The sequence below is a fragment of the Neophocaena asiaeorientalis genome, unplaced genomic scaffold (assembly GCF_003031525.2).
Source record: "Neophocaena asiaeorientalis asiaeorientalis breed wild unplaced genomic scaffold, Neophocaena_asiaeorientalis_V1.1 scaffold6, whole genome shotgun sequence".
Taxonomy (NCBI): domain Eukaryota; kingdom Metazoa; phylum Chordata; class Mammalia; order Artiodactyla; family Phocoenidae; genus Neophocaena; species Neophocaena asiaeorientalis.
In genome coordinates this window covers 1,444,935-1,466,253 of record NW_020174424.1, presented here as the reverse complement: position 1 = coordinate 1,466,253, position 21,319 = coordinate 1,444,935, and the positions used below count along the sequence as shown (strand labels likewise).

Below are 21,319 nucleotides of genomic sequence, written 5' to 3'. Positions count from 1 at the left end.
CACCATTGTAAAGCAATTATACTCCAATAAAGATGTTAAAAAAAAAGATCTTGTGGAGACACCTGAGCTGGCTCCAAGGAGCTAGTCCCTTGCTGAGTTCTGACTCCAGGAAGGCACTAGAGGGAGGGGGAAGACTGCAAGAGGAAGCTCGACTGTGCTCCTCTCTGTTTTGCTTCCCATTCTTACCACCACTCCCTCAGCCCCACCCCAACTGGGTCCTCCAGCAATGCATCTGCACCCCAGCAGGGACAGTTCATCCCAGTGGTAGCAGCTGCTTGCCCTTTTTCCTCATTCTCAGAACCAGCCTCATTGTGGTTTCTGAGACATACCAGCTGGTCAGCGCTTTCTTGTCCAGCTCCACGGCTCCTCCTTGGAGCATCTAGGTTCCAATAGCTCCAGCCTCTTCCTATAAGCCCCCGTCCTCAGAGCCGTAGCCTCTTCCTGCCATTACCATGTCCATGATACCTCAGTGCAGCGCTGATCAAAATGCTGTGGGCAGATGAGTGCCAGTCCTTGAAGCGTTTGTTACTGTTTCATTAGAATGTCAATTAACTATATCGTGAAGAGCGCTGTTCATTTCAGCTGACTTTCCTTAAGAGGTAGACTCTCCAAAAAAGAAGCAGTGAGTTGATTTACATTCAAGTCAAGCTCCTTATCTCATGGCAGACAGGTAGCAAACAGCAGATCGACTGCTCTGAGTAACACAGTCTTGGTGGCTCCCTCTTGGTGAATGATTCTTCACATTACAGTCACCCCAAGAATCACTCCTGTAGTTTCTGTCTCCTAACGTGGACCCCGACTGATACAGAGGTTAGGTATAGATATATTTTGAGTAAGCTTTATTTTAATCATACACATACATGTGTACAAAACTGTGATATAAAATGCACCGTATGGTCAAAAAGTTGGAAATATATTAGCCTAACATGTAGATTACATGGAAAAAAATATTTACCTAAGTCCCAATTGCACATATATCTAATGACCTTCCTGTGACACTATAGGTTTAAAAAATAAGTAAAGGAACCCAAAGAAAAGTATTCAAAGAACTCCACTCAATATAAACTTCCATCTACAAACGAGAAAAAAAGGTAACAGTAAATGAGAGATAACTTACTCTATTTTTAAAGGCTTGACATATGGTCCCTTTCAAGACCTAGAAAAATGTGTTACTCTGTATGAGTACCTTGTGCTCTGGGACTTCAGAGCATCTGAAGTAATTCTGGGTCTTCTTCCATGAAAGTACTTGTCTCTGTTAATCATATTCATGGGGCTAAGGGTCACTTGTGTCAGCAATTACAGGAGCAGACTATTGAGACAGGCTTATGTCTTTCAACTATTTAAATATTTCCTACTAACCCAACAATGACTTTACTTAATAGTTCAGTGACATGTCTGTAAGATCAATGCCTTCTAGGGTCTACTTCCATCATCAGAGTTAACTACTATCTGTAAAGGGGGCTCGGAGCTGAGAAAGCAAAGATGACATTTATGTACACCTGTTAGCCCCTCACCATAAATGAGGCTCATCCTCTTATCTGTCATCATGAAACTACAGAAAATGTTTTGTTGATTTCATATACATGACACACAAACATGCTTCCTTTACAGGGTGCCTGAAAATATGGGGCCAATTATTTCATCCTTTATTACAGAACTATTCATAGGATGACCACATAACTTATCACCCAAACTGGATCAGTACAAGAGGGAGGTAAGTGCCCGGGACCCTGAGACAACTCATGTGTGAAGTCAGACTGTGTCTTGCTCCAAAGATACATTCACACATCAACTACAAGAATTATGACATAATGGAGGGGAAATCAACACACAGTAAACAAAATGATAAAAAGGCAAGGCGGAAATAGAGACAAAGATGTAGAGAACAAATGTATGGACACCAAGGGGGGAAAGCGGTGGGGGTGGTAGTGGTGGGATGAATTGGGAGATTGGGATTGACATGTATACACTAATATGTATAAAATAGACAACTAATAAGAACCTGCCGTATTAAAAAATAATAAAATAAAATTTTAAAAAAGGACAATAGATAAATATTTCTCTGTGCTTCTAGATACTTTGCATATGAAAACCATTTCTATGTGGCATAAGGTCTTATTCCATGATGTATCCTTTCTGAAGAAAAGCTGGAATATTTTAAAAATTAAGCACACATGGCAACCATGAGAATGCACCTGTTAGATCTTGTACTGGTGGGAGTGTGGCTGACTCAGGGCCCCGCTGCTGTGCGGTAAAATCCACGGCAGTATTTGCGTGAAGCCCCTGCTGCCCACAGGCTGCTGGCAGCCTATGACTGAGCACAACAGGAATACTACAGCAAGCCCATTTCTTGGAGACACAGGTCTCCTTTGATGATCAGCTGTGGCTCCAGGACTGCCCAGTGGCCTGACTGAATTTTTCTTAGAAAGGCACAGCAAGCAGTCTTAGAGGCTCACCCACACTTTCCTTCTTTCCCTCTCTCCCGCACACATAGTCAGAAATACATTGTGGTCTGAAGGCTCTTCCAGCCTCCTGGCCAACTCCCTCCCCATTTTCTCTTATAGACACTTCCCCTAATCAATTTCTTACACATTTAATCTCTTCTTGGTGTCTGTTTCTCAGAGGGCTCAGACTAAGACAGCACAAGTGTGTACTGACATAAACCTAGTTTATATGTATTTAAAAATTCTCAACTGCCTTATTTCTCAATACAAAGAATATTTTTAAACTGAGGGCACTTAAATCGGTCATATATATACACTGAAAATCTACGATGACTTGGTAAACCCAGGAAAATATATGCGTTCTCCCCACGGGATTAAGCCAATTCAAATTGGAAAGGTTAACAGCGTTTAATAAAATTTAAGTATTCAGCCTGAATGTATTTGAATATGGCAAAGTAAACTCAAGCTATTCTTATACTAGAGATTGATACCTCGTAGCCTCATCTATAAAATGAGGTATTTCGATGAGAGGCATGGTAACTTTTCCATCTAAAGTTCTATGGTTTTCAAAATTTTTTATTAATTGATTTGTTTTTTATTTTTTAAGATTCTCTATCATGGGTGCGTAGTACTTTGCATTTGGTAAATATCTCTTTAACGGGAGCACAGAATTTCAGGGTAGAAAGGGTACTTAAGGTTACTTAATACACCCTAGAAGATGAGACGCATCAGATTCATTTGACCTAAAAGCAGAAGAAAATTGGACAGTGCAAGTTGCCTAGGTATTTTTCTAACAGCACATGTAATGATCCACATTTTGGATGCTGGGAATAAGAAGCAGCTGTGGCCTTTGATATTTTAAAATTGGTCCACTACCTTGCTCTTTTATTTTAAAACATTCAGGGTATTGTGAAAATTGGAATTACCTTGTTTTGACTATTTCTGGTGCTGCCTTCATAATAATTTCTTTTCCTTTTGGTTAGACGGGCAAATATATTGTCCATTCCAACAAGTTAACAGAAATATATTTTAAATATCCGTTAAGGTAAGTAGTTAAAGTTCAAAACAGAAACAACGACTACATTAGGTTAAGTTTGCTAACTTAACTAAAGGAAGTCATGAGGTTAAGGTGGGCTGGTAAAGTGGGGAAAGTACTAGAATAAGAGGTAGCAGTGTGCGTTTCACTTGAGATTCAGCCCTTTCATAAACTCACTGTATGACCTGTGGAATGCCATCTACCCTCTCTGGACTTCTGCCTCCTCAGCTGTGAAATGAAAGAGCTGGACAAGCTAGCTTATGAAGTCCTTCACAGTTAGCTCATATGGAGTCTATGTACACTTTTCTATCTCGCAGTATGACTAAACACTAAACCATACAGCTCATCCAAAACTGAGTGCTTCTTAGACAGTATCAAAGGAAGAAACCCCAAACACAAATTAATCCAACAAGAAGAACAACATCTATTTCTCCTTTCATTTTTAAGCATTAGTTATATCTAGAGGCAGCTGAAAGGAAACTGTTACAGTTTAAGGAACAACGATTTCCAGGCAAACATTCTATTGACAAGCCCTTTTACTGCCTTCTACAGAGCCATGGAGGACTAGGGGATGAAAACTACTCTCATTCCATTCAGTCTGTGTAGGGACGGAATGAAGCAGAGCTAAGTGTCAAAGCGTTTCCTATTCTGATGACAGATGGCCAGGCTTGCTGAATGAAAGCTTTTAAAAGAGACCACATCCTGCAGATCTAGGCAAAAGGGCAAAGAAGTGCTCCTGGCTTTCACCATCTCTCCTTGCTCACCATCAAAGCCCTTCACCAACAGAACCCGACGTGAATTCCAAACCGTGACCTCAGTTAGCAACTCGACATTCCCATGAAGCCCAGCTCTCCCATGTCAGCTGAAATTCCATCCAAAGCTATTTCCTCTTCCAAGGTAGTCAAGTTGGAAGCATAAAAGCTCTACAGCCATTCTTTCTATTTTTTCCCCTAGATACATAAATCTGAAAACTAGAACAGTAGGGTTCTAAAATAAGCACTTTCCACCACATTTATTTACCCCATTTGAGAATGTCTTCATACTTAGAAATCTTACAGAGTGAAGTTCATTCTTTTAAATCTATTCAAGTGACCTCTGGGCCATGTAGTCTTATTAAGTGAAAAATAAGTGCAGTTACTAAAGGAAAAGACAACAAGTAAAAAGAATTATTTCCTCTAGGAAAATATGATATTGGGAAACAACTATTATTTATAATAGAATTTGCCACGGGCAGACAATATCTTACAACTCAGACTTGAAAAATGAAAACGTATTTGCAATTTTCATATCAACATTTACATGAGAATTTACTAGTAAGGTGTGCCACTTGGCCCAATGCCCCAGTTTGAAAAAATTTTTTTGCTAAATAAAGATAACACTGATATCACTTTAAAGGGTAATACCGTAAAACATTTTAAAAAATAATTTCCCGTTTTCTCCCAACTCACTACGGCACGACTGTGAGAACGTCTTCGTGAGACTTGAAGTTAAGCAGCCTAACTTGTTACTAGTGCCATTAAGCACTGAAATCAAGAAGAAAAAGACTATGACGCCCTCAAAGAATTGCTTTCATAGGTAAAGGTGCCTTTGTTCATGCAGAAAAGCAACACAGCAGCCAGGGAACACAGTCTATAAAAGGAACTGAATTTTCCACTGGCAGTTGGTGTTACCCTGTTGGTAGCTTTGCAAGACACTAAACTCTAATTTCTACTGATAAAGGCTACAGTGATAACACAAAATGCCAAAAGTGATTTTTTCAAGTTGTGTGATGTGTGATGTGGAAACTCTAAATTCTTTCCAAGCCTGAGATGGATTTCATAAGGTTCTAATGCCCATAGGTAGCAAATAACCAACTAGCGTGGTCAATAGACTTAGTAACATCTATCACTGGAAAAACAAATTATTTTCAGAAGTTATTTTCGACAGATGCCTAAAAGTTGTTTACTACAAAGAATGAACGGCCAATATTTTTATAAATCAAAGAAAAATGTACAAATAATTCTTAGCAAGTGTGTTATGATTGTTTACAATTCTACTGCTGCCACAACATAAAAAATGAGACAGAGGCTTACAGTTACATAAGAATTACATAAAGTAACTTGACAGAGCCTACCTTTTTCAGGAACCGGACTCCATAGGTAAATACATAAAGGCCAAATGAAAATTTCCACCTGTGGAAAGTTTAAAAAAAATTCTATGATATTCAATTTAAATATTTCACAGCACATTCTGAAACACGTGAGTGAAAAAAGTCCGTTAAATGAACCCCCCCCTACACACACCTCTGCCCCAACCAGGGATTAAACTTAATGAGCGATTTCATTTCTGGCTAAACACATACACTTATGTGCATGGCATACTGCAAATATTTAAAATATTAATAATTATATTCATAAAAAATTTTCTTTCACTCAGTTATTGTATTTACCCATCTTCTCTTCTACCAACATGTGAATTTCCTCTTGTTCATCGCTCATGAACGAACAGATTTTACAAACATGAAGGTATATAAGATAGCTTTGAATTCTTTGCCTGTTTCAGATATTAAGTAAATGACTTAACTTCTCTTCATATTTGTTTTAAAAATAAAAGGTATAATATTTTTAAATCAGGTAACATATTTTTCCTTCATCTTTTAACAAATTTTTATTGGCATCTTTCTGGATATTGCTAAGGGAACCCATTTGGAATCCAAATCATTCATCTGATGTGCAACTGTTAACCACAACCTTATACCATCCCAAACTCTATGTCTACCTGTTAGACATTCACTTTTTTTTTTTTTTTTTTTTTTTGCGGTACGCGGGCCTCTCACTGTTGTGGCCTCTCCCGTTGCGGAGCAACAGGCTCCGGCCGCGCAGGCCCAGCGGCCATGGCCCACGGGCACAACCCCTCCGCAGCATGTGGGATCTTCCCGGACCGGGGCACGAACCCGTGTCCCCTGCGTCGGCAGGCGGACTCTCAACCACCGCGCCACCAGGGAAGCCTGACATTCACTTTTTTAATGAGGAAAAAATTTTAAGTTCTCTTTCAATGAGAAATGAATGTTTAAGTCTTTTAAAATACGAGACTTTGCAAACACAAAAAGCAATTTGCCTCCTGACAAATTAAAGTTGACTAGTCTCGTTCTCCTTTGTGTTCATTTACAACTTGTAACCCAAGGTACCATGAACAGCATGACCTCAGGAATGCTATTTAGTGAAATGAATCAGTTTTTAAAGGCACAGCTATTCACACTCAGAAAATATAAGAAGTAAAATCGGGAATTGAGTACCAGGGTAAGAGGTTTTTCGTAGTAACCGTATATATACACACACTATGTATATAAGTTATATAAAGTCTTTATATAAAGTCTCGTATTCAAGCATGCTGGAATTCATGTCAGAACTAACACTGAGAGAAGAGCTTTGAACTGCAGGGTTGAAAATCATCAACTAATCATCCATAAAGCCTGAATTCAAGGAGGAACAAAAAGCAACGATTCTAAAACCTCTTACAAAAGCCCTCTTGTAAGAAAGGGCAGTTCATATATTGCAGTATCAAAGTCAAGGACTTAATTTTTTTTTTGGTATTATCCTTTTTTTTTATTATTGATATATATTTTTTACATCTTTATTGGGGTATAATTGCTTTACAATGGTGTGTTAGTTTCTGCTTTATAACAAAGTGAATCAGTTATACATATACATATGTTCCCATATCTCTTCCTTCTTTCGTCTCCCTCCCTCCCACCCTCCCTATCCCATCCCTCCAGGCGGTCACAAAGCACCGAGCTGATCTCCCTGTGCTATGCGGCTGCTTCCCACTAGCTATCTACCTTATGTTTGGGTAGTGTATATATGTCAAGGACTTAATTTTAACCCCATCTCCATTATCAATTTTTGGTGGTTATGGGTGAAAGTATCTGTGTGCTTCCTTCTGTTGGGATGTACAAATTCTAAATCAGAAGTTAAGACCAGGGATGGCTCCAAGGGTGTGTAACTTGTGCAGTTACACAGGGTCCCATGCTTGGTTTAATGTTTTGCTGTCACTATCTCGAAATTCTTAATAATTGTTGAACAAGGGGCCCCATATTTTATTTTGCATTGGGCCCTGAAAATTATATAGCTGGTTCTGGTCGAGATACATAGATTCTCCTAACTTCGAGCAAATCTACTAATATCCCTTGACCTCAGTTCCATCTCTATAATGGGAGAGTGGGTTTATATTATACTGGGGTTTTTTTGTGGTTTTTTTTGCAGTACGCGGGCCTCTCACTGTTGTGGCCTCCCCTATTGCGGAGCACAGGCTCAGACGCACAGGCTCAGCGGCCATGGCTCACGGGCGCAGCCGCTCCGCGGCATGTGGAATCTTCTCTGACCAGGGCACGAACCCATGTCCCTGCATCGGCAGGCGGACTGTCAACCACTGCACCACCAGGGAAGCCCTATTATACTGTTTTTGATATTTACACTGTTTTGATGTATTGATGGCCTAAGGATTTGGTGGAACAAGTAATCTCCACTTCTCTGGAGTCCCTCCCACTCCTGATTGTATTAAACCAACCTACTTCACGCATTTGCAAGTCATTTTTCTGGCCCCTGAAGACAACTGAATTTGCAACTCCTAGATTAAATGATTTATAACAGCTGTTTCAGCTCTAAGACACTCAGATCAGGCAGTTTTTATGGATAACAAAAAACTTTATGGAAGTCACTGAAATCCCTACAATCACTCATGTAACTACATTTTTCTTTCATAAAATAACCCCGCTTTCATAAGACATAGGTTGTATTACAGGAACATGAATGCCTCCATCATTTGAATTCAGAAAGTCCTTTTTTTATTTGTGTAGTTTCATGTAAATTACAGTTTTAAATGGTGTCTAGCTACCAGCCCCTGATACAGCCTCTCTCAACCTCCCACTAAAATATCCATGAAAAGAAAGGTAAATAAAGGTGCATGCAACCACAAAAAAGGAAGAAATTACCTTCAGCCTACTGCAAGAATCAGAGAATTTTACAGCAGAAAAAAAGAATAAAATTAGATTTAAAAAATGTAATTAGAGGCAACAAGAAACAAGCTATGGGTGTTAAAAAAGGAAGTAGGAAAATCTTAGTATATCTTCCTGTCTCCACTTTCTGCCATTTGTACAGAAATGCAAAAATCTGCCAGTCAGAAACCTAGACAGCTCTCTGTCATGAATGATACTTTTTGAGGCAGCAGGAGAATCCCCCCACCCCATCAATTAGTGACTGTTCAAAAGATGAGTGAGAGGGCTTCCCTGGTGGCACAGTGGTTGAGAGTCCACCTGCCGATGCAGGGGACACGGGTTCGTGCCCCAGTCCAGGAAGATCCCACATGCCGCAGAGCGGCTGGGCCTGTGAGCTGTGGCCGCTGAGCCTGCGCATCCGGAGCCTGTGCTCCGCAACGGGAGAGGCCACAACAGTGAGAGGCCCACATACCGCAAAAAAAAAAAAACAAAGATGAGTGAGAAAAAAAGGAAGTACTTAGCATCCTGGGAGTTTCAGTTACAGAAAAGATGACTAAGGGGAAAGATGATCCATGGTGGTGTTACATTCTGGAGGCTGGAGTTCTTATAATCCATATAAATGACAGAGAACAAGAAACAGAGATAGCTGCTCTACATGAGACTCTTCTGGTCCATTGAAAGTGGGCCAAGGCCTACAAACATCAACCTGCTACAAGGGCAGAGGTCTAAAAGCGGACCTTTACCAGCAAAAAAGAGGACAGAGAGTGGGGTCAAGGTCAATCCATACATCTTCTCTATGAGCAGGTCTAGATGGATATTTCCAAATTCAGGAACAAAAAAAGAACTAAATGTCAACGCAGGTCTACTAGTAAGTACTGCATAAATACAGAAAGAAAAGAGCATGCTAAAGATCAAAAGAAAGAATCATCTCCTAAAACTAACTCCCTAGAGGGAGGGATGTAATTTTTATGGAAGTATTTGGTGCTGTTAAGGTATGTCCCCTAAAAAAATACGTCCCCTAAAAACAGAACTAGAAAGCCATAAATTAGTAAAAGACTACTGGGTAAGATAAAAAGAGATTATAAGTGAAACAAAGAAGCAATACAAGGATTGTAAAAAATGAAGTGACAGAATATTATCCACATGAGGGGGATGGGGGAGAACAATGTAGACACATCCTGCTTAAAATTAAAACATTGATGTAGAGGATAAACACCCCCATAGGGCTGGAGAAAAGAACCAATAGATGAAAGAAGACCCAAGCTCTGAGGACCAGAAAAACTAAGTCTAATTATAGGTGCTTCTGAGAAAACACGAGTGACAGACTTAAACAGAAGCAATAATCCAACACACAACTGAAAAAGAAAAAACTGACTGAAAAGAAGAAATAAGAACCAAATTGTATCCCAAACAATATCAATTCAAAGCCACATTCTGACAAATGTTTTTTTAATTTTTTAACATCTTTATTGGAGTATAATTGCTTTACAGCGTTGTGTTAGTTTCTGCTGTATAACAAAGTGAATCAGCTATACATATACATACATCCCCATATGCCCTCCCTCTTGCATCTCCCTCCCACCCTCCCTATCCCACCCCTCTAGGTGGTCACAAAGCACCGAGCTTGTCTCCCTGTGCTATACAGCTACTTCCCACTAGCTATCTATTTTACATTTGGTAGTGTACATATGTCTGACAAATTTTGAATCTTAGGGTTAAAAAGAAATCCTTCAATATCCATGCATGAAAACAAAAACAAGTCAACATACAAATCAAATGAAATATGTCACCATCAAAGGAACAAATGTCCAGTGGTCTTAAATTCTCCTTTTCATCACTAAAGTTACAGAAGAGAGAGAAGGTTCCATCAAAGAAAGCTACTGCTAACCAAATTGCCTTTCATTTGTAAAGAAATATGAAAAATATTCTCACATATTCAAAAGCTCTGAAAATACATTACTCCTTAACTATTACTAAAAAATTACTTTGGTCAATTCTAACCCACCGAGATACAAATAAAAATTAAGAATTCAAAAAGTATAATTTTAGAATAAAAGGGCTATTGTTAACAACATAACTAATTGCCCTAAATTTCATTGCCCAATTAAATGCTCTTGTTCTTAAGGGGCAGTTTAATACAAAATATTTAACAACAATAATTGAGGGATGAACTCTCAGATTATATTAATGGAAGCAGGGATTGGAGAAGGGAAGCATTAAATTTATTCTTACAGAGAAATTTTAAAAGACACCGTTGTCATTAAAGAAGATGTGGTACAGATATGCAATGGAATATTACTCAGCCATAAAAAGGAACGAAATTGGGTCATCTGTAGAGACGTGGATGAATCTAGAGACTGTCATACAGAGTGAAGTAAGTCAGAAAGAGAAAAACAAATATCATATATTAATGCATATATGTGGAACCTAGAAAAATGGTACAGATGAACTGGTTTGCAGGGCAGAAATAGAGATACAGGGGCTTCCCTGGTGGCACAGTGGTTAAGAGTCCGCCTGCTGACGCAGGGGACATGGGTTCGTGCCCCGGTCCGGGAAGATCCCACATGCCGTGGAGCGGCTGGGCCCGTGAGCCATGGCCGCTGAGCCTGCGTGTCCGGAGCCTGTGCTCCGCAACGGGAGAGGCCACAACAGTGAGAGGTCTGCGTACCGCAAACAAACAAACAAACAAAAAGAAATAGAGACACAGATGTAGAGAACAAACGTATGGACACCAAGCGGGGAAAGCCTTGGGGGTGTGTGTGTGATGAATTGGGAGATTGGGATTGACATGTATACACTGATGTGTATAAAATGGATAACTAGTAAGAACCTGCTGTATAAAAAAATAAATTAAATTAAGTTAAAAAAAGACACCTTTGTCATGCTAAGAGAAATATAGTTAAAGAATGTTTCTTTAAAAACTTTAAGATGATGCCTGGTTAAAGATGGCAATGTGAATGCATGAATTTACCTGTGTGGCTTTATGAATGTAGCGCTAAACAGGCAGAAGAGGAATTTTGTTAAGGAAAGCATAAACTCAAAAGTACACAGAAAACAGGAGTGAGGACAGCCACCCCATTCTGGAGCCTGGCTGCAGAACCAGGAGCTATGGGTCCCAAGCTGTGGGTGGAGAATACTCAGAATCCCCAGAAGAGTCCCAGAAAGATTCCAGACGAGGAAGCAACTCTGCTAGGAACCTCTATTGGGAAGAGAGGCCTTAGGGATTAGCTTGCCCAAGTCCACACTGCTGCTAAGTGGCAAAACCAGGACACAAACCTAGAGCAGCACTGACTCGAAAGCCCCCTCTCAAATTCCACAGAATTCGCGTGCATTTCTCTGCCTAGATGTGTCCCACTACATATATTCGGACATGGAAATCTTTTGTATCCATCAGGCCTGAAAATTAGAATGGAAAGCTAGTAAAAACTACCACCCACTGAATCTGGTTTATTGTCCTTATGCAACAAGGCTGAAAGGGCTCTTTGTGAAAATCAAGACTAATAAAATGTGCCATAAAAGCAGGGAATCAGAGCGTTGAGGTCTTGTGTCTTACTGCCAGGTGTCACCCACGTGGCAGGTCCTAATCTATAGAGGAGACAGAAGCAGAGAGAGACAGCCAGAGCAGCCCCCTGAGCTCAACTCAGCACACCATCCTAGAGAGAGGAAGGTAGCACATGGGCCATTTTCTTTACAACATTTCTGGAGTGCTTGCTCTGTGCTAGCAGCTGTTCTAAGCACTCTACAAGTAGAAAGTCATTTAGTGAAACTATTCCACACAACAAGGTAGGTCCTATTAACATGATCCCTAGTTTTTTTCAGACGAGGAAACAAGCACAGTGCAGTTTAATGACTTGCCCGAAGGTCACACAGCTAGAGAGGGAGAGCACGGGGACTACGAACCAGGTAGCATGGCTTCAACATCCCAGCTCTTAAGCGTTAGGCTCTGCTGCCTCTTCCTGATTTTATACACCTGAAAACTGAAGACAGTGTATTCAGCTGAAATGGTGTTTCTGACCGAGGGGCCATTCGTGGACACCACATGATGAGAACGCTCTCTGTCCTGATGAATAGAAACTGGCTGCTTGCAAAACTGGAAACAGGGAAGGACTGCATTGGGGATTCTTTTCAATACCAGGGCACTTACACAATACTGAGCTTGTCCACTAAAGTCACCAGTTATTATCCGGGCGCCCTTCTCCATCTTATCCACTCATCCTGTCCATGTACTGCAACACTATGCCTCCTTTGGGATTTGTGTCAAATGCTAGTTACACCAAAAAGCCACCTTTTCTCAATGTTGCAACACTGAAAGCATTGTAATTCTCTGACGGTGTGTTTCTTACCTCCTTACCTCGTCTTTGATTACAGCCACAAACCTCTGACCTGCCTGTGAGTTCCAAGTGGGCGCGACTGAATCTTACTTATCTTTGTGTTTCTGACAGCAAACAGAGTGTCTGACGAGAAATAGCTCCTAAACTGACATCTGAATTTTTATTAATGGTATGAGTACTCCCCTTGACTTCTCTACTCTTAGCTTTATTTTAAGCAAAATTGTCCTTAATCAAATAATTTTATCAACTATTTCCATAAACTGTGCAAAATATGTATAGGAAAGGGAAAAGACATGCCAAATGCTGCTAACAGTGTTTTACATGAGCCAAAACAGTAGGAATTTGGAATCAAAGAAAGTCAACTCTGGAATGGTCTAAATAATAAAAAAAAATACTGTATTGAGTGAAAAACTAAAATACCTTGTTAGGACGCAAAAAAAATAGCATATAGTTCCTTTGATTCTGATTGAATTTATTAATTTTGAGACATTTCCATTTTAGCTGTTCCATAATCTAAGGTAAGAAAAAAAATCATTGCTTATCAAATACATAAAGAAGAGTGAAGTAGGGCTTATATCTGTTTTTCATAAAATTTAATACTTAATATAAACATGCCACTATATCTTGCAAATTATTACAAACAAAGTGAAATTATGGAGTTTGATAAATGAGAATATATTTTGAAATAAATTGGTATAAACTTTGTATATTGATACAGTCATCCCTCAGTATCCATGGGGCATTGATTCCAAATATCAATATCAAATAACAAAATCCAAGGATGTTAAAACCCCTTATATAAAATGGTGTAGTATTTGCATACAACCTATACACATTCTCCTGTATACTTTAAATCATTTCTAGAATACCTCATACAATGTAAATGCTATGTAAATAGTTGCTAGTACGTGGCAAATTCAAATTTTGCTTTTTGAAACTTTCTGGAGTTGTTTTCTAGTTTGTTTGTTTTTGCGGTATGCGGGCCTCTCCCTTTGCAGAGCACAGGCTCTGGACGCGCAGGCTCAGCGGCCATGGCTCACTGGCCAATGCAGGGGACACGGGTTCGTGCCCCGGTCCAGGTGGATCCCACATGGCGCGGAGCGGCTGGGCCCGTGAGCCATGGCCGCTAAGCCTGCGCGTCCGGAGCCTGTGCTCCGCAACGGGAGAGGCCACAGCAGTGAGAGGCCCGCGTACCGCAAAAAAAAAAACAAAAAACAAAAAACAGTTAGCAAGTAATGAATTTGGGGATTCAAATCCAGGCAATCTGATTCCAGAGACCACATTCCTTTCTACTAAATATCACCTCTTTATTTTAACACAAAAGTTGAAATAGAAGGTTCTTTTTCTTTTTTTTTGCCAAGAACATTACTCTATAGCTCTTTCTCCTATCACATTAGGCAAAATCAGTGGAGTTACTCTGACAGCTGCAGCCTCCACTTTCAAGCTCCTTTTCGATACTAAGGCAGGAGGACAAGTAAGACTTTCTCTGTTGTCTTCTCTTCCTTTCTCCACAAATGTAAAGCACACACTCAAGGTGAAATGACTTGGCTACAGTCCTAGTCAGAGCTGGTGTCATGAGTGAATGCTGCATATCCTAGTGGGACGATAGCTCACCGAGGGCAAGGAATTGGTCTTATGGGTGTTTTATTGTAACATCAGTATATTTCTGTATATATAAATCAGAGTTATCCATCTCCCATTTTTTACGTGTTCAAACACAAATTTTTCTTAACAGTCTTGTTCTACCGAACAGCCTTGTTCTTCAGTGATCCCTGGGAGTCCATCCACACCCTTGTTCTACCGATGAAAACATCAGGTTCAAAGAAATGTGTAACTTCTCTACATTCCCAGGTAACTTGGTGAAAGAAAAGAGGTCTCCCCAGTTTTCACACCAGGTCTCCTTTGTTCACATCTTGTGTCCCTATGGCCTTAAAGTCAAGACTAGAAACAGACAACGACACAATAAGTTTCAGAAAATACTCGGCAGACACCTGATACACTGCCAATTCTCTAAGGAGGTAGTGTGATGTCCATTAGTACACAAACACATTTTACAAATTAAGCCAAAACCTAAATTTTTTTTTACAAAGCCACAGGTGTCAGACTTCTATTTGTTTGTTTGGTTGGTGGGTTGGCTGGACTCTTGGTTTGTAGAACAAAATAAGGCCCCTCAATTATATTTTGCATTTAATAAGTCTAACAAAGCCATCAGGCATCACTGAATCATGTTTATGATGCAGACACATATTTCTTTCTTGTTCCATAGGCTTTTAGCCAAAATACCTCCCCCAAAAGATGAGTTTTCTTTACATTTAGAACACAGGATTTTGAAATTAAGATAGACCCAAAGTCTTAGTTAAATAACTGGTAGGTTTCAACTGAGAACATTTTTTTAAAGAGGTAATGATTTTTAAGTCAGTATTCTCCTTTTCAAGCCGTTACTGGGACACTAATTGTATTACTTGAGCACAATAGAGATGTTCATCAACTAGGGAGAAAGTAAATTGACTTTAGTTTGAAAAACATCCCATATAGCTTAAAGAATGAAACAAAGGTGAGATTAAAGATTCCTTTTTTGGAAACTCTGGTATACAATCTAATTTCCCAGAATAGCCTTCAAACTTTCATTAGTTTAGGAATCCAAAGAAAAACTCTAGCAAGGGGAAAAGATGTGACTCATCCCATGGACTGATTATGCAGACCTGAGTTTTCGCCATAAAGCAAACATTTCCTGAAATTATTTCTATCTCCATCAATAATTAACTCTGTGACTCCAAATAGTTTTCCTCATCTGCTCAGCTGTTTCTCTGTTTGACAAGCAACAGTCTTATCAATGCAATCACTGAGGTTGGAGGTAAGTCAAACCTATTCACTTCATTTCCAGGGCAAAGGTGAACTTAATTTGAGCAGAACTGTCTTCACTAAATCACTGATTCAAAGAACAGGTTAAGCACTTACGTAAGTTTGGTAATATGCAAAATAACGCTATATCTTTCATGAATATATATACTTACATACACACACATATATATAGCACAAAAATAAAGAAGGAAATATAAACACCAAATTCAGGATAGAGATTGCCTCTGGAGGGTAGAGTAGACAGAGAAGGGGTATACAGGGAGCCTCAGCTGCTTCTGTAATATTTTAATCCTTTAAAACAGGATTGGATAGAGCTCAGAGGGTCTCTGTTATATCAGTCTCTGTATTTAAAAATACTTCATTATAAAAAAAAAGGTAACATGAATAAGAATTATGTTCAGTAAAAACATATAAAATGACTGTCTTTTTCTTTTCTCACACCTAGAAACTACGAATGGCTTGTTCTTTACGTACCATCAGCCCAAGCATCCTTTTCTAAGCATTATAACTAATTTTACTCTTTTCCTGTCATTATATTCATGCTTTTAGGGCTAAAATTGCCATTGGAAATGTTTCAGGTATTGTCTGCATTTATGCTGACTTCTACATCTACTGTGTCCATTTCTTAGACTTAGCTATGATTTAGATATTGGTGCTTTTTTTTTTAACGCTTTGTTTATAAGTTCTATCAGCAGTCAAATTTTACTGATTCTCTCTTCAGTTCTCTATTGAGGTCTATTCTTTTATCTCCAGGTTGACTTCCCTTGTCAAGTGCCCAGCAAGGTGGAACTCAGCATCGCTGGCATTTGTCCCTTCCCATGAGTCTTTCCAACACCAGTCCCAGGCCTCTACACTCTACTCAAAACACATCTGCGAAAAACCAGTCTCCACAAAGTACACTTCTGTTAGGTCATTCTGCCTATAAAATATTTCTCCTTACTCCTATAATTCCCCTGAATATAGACTAAACATATAATTGTGAGCTTAATCAAGTTTGAAAGGCCATGATTTGTGGAAATCAGAAAAAGAGAAATGAGCATTTTCCAGCTAACACTTGTCTGGAATAAGGATAAAGGAAGGAATAAAACCAAGACTGCTCTCCTGTTGCCAAAAATAAAATTAGTCAATATGACTTTGGAACATGCACTTGCAAATGTCACAATTCTTAAGCATGTGGGTGAGGCAAAAGTAGCCAAATATTTATTACCATCTAGCGTCAAACTAATGTCGTGTGCCCCTTGAACATCAAGTGCTTTCATAGTCTCTATGTAATTTTTTTTCTTTTCTGAAAGCAGACTGAAGACAAGGAATCATTTGTTCAGATGCTGTGATTGCACAGGAAAGAAGCAATTGGGAACTAATGGTACTTCAGTTTGCAAAAGGTACATACTTTTGAATTTAAGAAAGAAATTAATTTGCCCCTCTCTACTGCCCTGTTTGGTGTCAACTTTCTGCCGCAGGCTCTCCTGCACATGTCATAACTGGACGAGAGACTACGCAGCAGACCGTTCACAGGGATCGGGGTGGAGACCCTCCTTACCCTTAAATCCTGCCTACAACTCTAGTATAAAATTTCTTTAGTTTCCTCATCTGAAAATGGGGATAAAAATACCTATTTTTTAGGGCTGTTAGAATGTAATGAGAAGTGAAAGAAAAAATTAAAATACAGAGAGAGATGCTCAGGAATGGATCCTAGGATGCCAACTAGGCTCATTCTTAATTCACTTCCCCTGACACACCAGTCTCACCATGCAAACATTAAATATCATAAATCATGTCTCATCTCCTGGAGTTTTTTTTTTTTCCATCTTTTTTCCACCCACACCCACACCTCTCATCTCCCAGCTCCTTCAGCCTGTTCACCACCACACTCTCCACCTGGACTTTTAAGTTGTCTGTGAAGAATACCCATGTGTACATGTAGATGTTTATGTATGTGTATATGTATGTACACGCATAGATACATATATTATGTAAATATAGGTATATGTATGTGTATATACACACATATCTATGTATATGTATATATATATTCATGTACATATAAAAGTTAAATCCAAGAATGTCAAGGATCTTCCAATTGGAAACAAATACAGGTATGTAGGCTTCTGACCTAGGAGCCTCTACTTGGGAGGATGATGTTCTTGCTCCTTCCTCTATTAGAGAAAGAAACATAATCAGACAAACAATTGGTAATCACTGAGGTATTTTCCAAAAAAGTCAGTCAACCTGTACTCCCATTTAAGAAAATAAGCCATTTCACAAAATTGAACCTAGTTACAACACACACAATGAAATTCTTGGCTAACCAGCTGATGCCATGTGAGTTGTATGCTGATTGAAAGGGTAATGAGTTGCCCACACACCAGCTATATTCATACTGTGGCATCTCATGGTTTTTTTTTTGGTTTTCTTTTTTTGCGGTACGCGGGCCTCTCACTGTTGTCGCCTCTCCCGTTGCTGAGCCCAGGCTCCGGACGCGCAGGCTCCGCGGCCATGGCTCACAGGCCTAGCCGCTCTGTGGCATGTGGGATCTTCCCGGACTGGGGCACGAACCCGTGTCCCCTGCATCGGCAGGTGGACTCTCAACCACTGCGCCACCAGGGAAGCCCCCACCTCATGTTTTAATTAACCTGAACCCTCCTTTCACTATGAGCATTGGAAGACAGTGGCACTGAGCTGCCCACTTCAAAGTAGCATCATGCAACCAAAAACTGTTAGCATTCATAAATGAATTCGGTAAAGTTGCAGGATATGAAATCAAGGTACAGAAATCTGTGACATTTCTATACACTAATAAACTATGAGCAAGAGAAATTAAGAAAATAATCTCATTTACAATTGCATCAAAAAGAATAAAATATCAAGAAATAAATTTAACCAAGGATGTGAAAGATCTGTACACTGAAAACTGTAAGACACTGATGAAAGAAACTGAAGAAGACACACACAAAAAAGGAAAAATATTCCAGCCTCATCAATTGGAAGAGTTAATAGTTAAAATGTCCATCCTACCCAAAGCAACCTACGGAGTCAATATAATCCCTACCAAAAGGCCAAGGGCATATTTCACAAAACTAGAACAAATAAATCTAAAATTTGTATGGAACTACAAAAGATCCTGAATGGCCAAAACAATCTTGAGAAAGAATAACAAAGCTGGAGACAACATACTCCCTGATTTCAAACTATACTACAAAGCTATAGTAATCAAAACGGTATGGTACTGGCACAAAAATAGACACATAAATCAATGGAACAGAATAGAGAGCCCAGAAATGAACTCACACATATATGGGCAACTCATCTACAACAAAGGATCAAAGAACACAGAATGGAGAAAAGACAGGCTCTTAAATAAATGGTGCTGAGAAAACTGGACAGCTACATGTAAAAGAATGGAACTAGACCATGATCTTACACCACAAACAAAATTAACTCAAAATGGATTAAAAACGTGAATGCAAGACCTGAAACCATAAAATTCCTAGAAGAAAACATAGGTGGTAAACTCACCAACATTGGTCTTAGAGATATTTTTGTGGATCTGACTCCAAAGGCAAGGGAAACAAAAGCAAAAATAATCAAGTGAGATGACATCAAACTAAAAAGCTTCTGCACAGCAAATGAAACCATCATCAAAACAAAAAGGCAACATACTGAATGGGAGAAAATATTTGCAAATCAATACTGAATAAGGGGTTAATTTCCAAAATATATAAAGAACTCATATAACTCAACAACAACAACAAAACAACCTGATTTAAAAATGGGGAGAGGATCTGAAGACATTTTTCCAAAGAAGACATACAGATGGCTAACATGTATACGTGAAAAGATGCTCAAAATTGTCAGTAATTATCAGGGAAATGCAAATCAAAACCACAATGAGCTATCACCTCCAACCTATTAGAATGGCTATTATCAAAAAGGTAAGGAATAACAAATATTGACAAGGATATGGAGAAAAGGGAACTCTCATATACTGTCGGCAGGGATGTAAATTGGTGCAGTCACTATGGAAAACAGTATGGAGATTCCTCAAAAAACTAAGAATACAACTACCATATGACCCAGCTGTTCCACTTCTGGGTATTTATCCAAAGAATAAGAAAACAGTAATTCGAAAAGATATATGCAACCCCATGTTCTTTGCAGCAATATTGACAATATCCAAAATACAGAATCAACCTAAGTGTCTATCAATGAATGAATGGATAAAGAAAATGTGATACACACACACACACACACACACAAATATTATGCAGCCATAGAAAAGAATGAAACTTGTCATTTTTGACAACATGGATGGATCTTGAGGGCATCATGCCAAGTGTAACAGACAGAGAGAGACAAATACCATATGATCTCACTTACATGTGGAATCTGAAAAACAAACAAAAGCAAGCTCACAGATACAGAGAACGGATCAGTGGTTGCCAGAGGCAGGGGGAGAAATGAATGAAGGGAGTGAAATGGGCAAAATGAATCAAAAGGTACAAGCTTCCAGTTATAAAATTAATAAGTCATGAGAATGTAAAGTACAGCATGGTAACTATAGTTAATAACACTGTGTTGCATGTCTGAAAGTTGCTGAGAGGACGTCTTAATAGTTCTCATCACAAGAGAAAAAAATCCTGTAACTACGTACGGTGACAGATATTACCTTACTGTGGTGATCATTTCACAATGCACATATATAAATACAAATCATTATGTCTGTACACCTGAAACTAATATAGTGTTGTATGTCAATTATAGTTCAATAGAAAATAACTAAAAAATAAACTAGCATCGTGATCTCTCGTACTAGCTAGCATTACATTGTATGACATACTGACAGTAAACCTATACTTAGAAAATAATAAACAGCATGAAACAAAGGGATAAGCATGAGATTTCCAATCAGGAGACACGGTAATCATCCTCTGATGCTCTCAAAATGACCTTGGGCAAATTCAAGTCTTTTCTGGGGAAGCAATCAGACCTTTAAGGTCTCTTTGAACTCTTATATGTTGAGTCTTAGTCATATTTTGATCCTGCAGTATTTGACAAAACTGGCCATTCTCCTTTGCCTGAAAAGCTGTTGCGTTGCTCTTTTCCTCTTTTGTCCCAACTCTCCAAAGTCAGAATACCCAGGGTTCCATCCTCAGCCTCCTTTTCACTCCATATGCTCCCGCTAGTGAAATCACCCACTCCCCGTATGCTGTGCGATAGCTGCCTCTAACCGGCTTTATAAGGCTGGATACCCAAACACCAGACCTCTCCACCAATACAGGCATCTTGGACTCAAGATTAAACGTTTCTTATCTCTCTCCCAGAAATCCACTCTGTTTCTGACATATCTTTATCAAAGACATTATTATCCACTAAGTTTCCTCTCCTCCTCCTTCAACCCCTATCTCCTGTCAGTCATCAAATCTAAAAGTTGTACTTTGGAAATATTCCTTTCATTTATCCTCTTTGCTCTATTCCCTGGTCCAGCACATGTAGTTTTCATCTCTCTTGAAGGGTGGGCTAGCCTTTGCCAAGCTCCACAGACAGACATTTAAGCCAGGATGTCAAATGACTGATTGAATCATGAGAAAAAGAACAGTCGCACAGTCCAGAAAATTTGCTTTGGCATGAATGAGAGTTTCTCTTCCAACAGGCAAACCTACACAGAAATCCAGGG

The 21,319-nt window shown here is 39.2% G+C and overlaps 1 protein-coding gene across 3 annotated transcripts in view; it reads right to left on the bottom strand.

Annotated features, from left to right (window-relative positions):
• Window positions 1-21,319, bottom strand: part of CERS6 (ceramide synthase 6) — a 311,390-nt gene that overhangs the window by 128,147 nt on the left and 161,924 nt on the right. For all 3 annotated transcript variants that reach the window (XM_024756640.1, XM_024756642.1, XM_024756641.1), the window contains exon 4: window positions 5,594-5,651. In XM_024756640.1, the coding sequence (XP_024612408.1) occupies window positions 5,594-5,651 (58 nt within the window). The remainder of the gene's footprint in view (window positions 1-5,593; window positions 5,652-21,319) is intronic.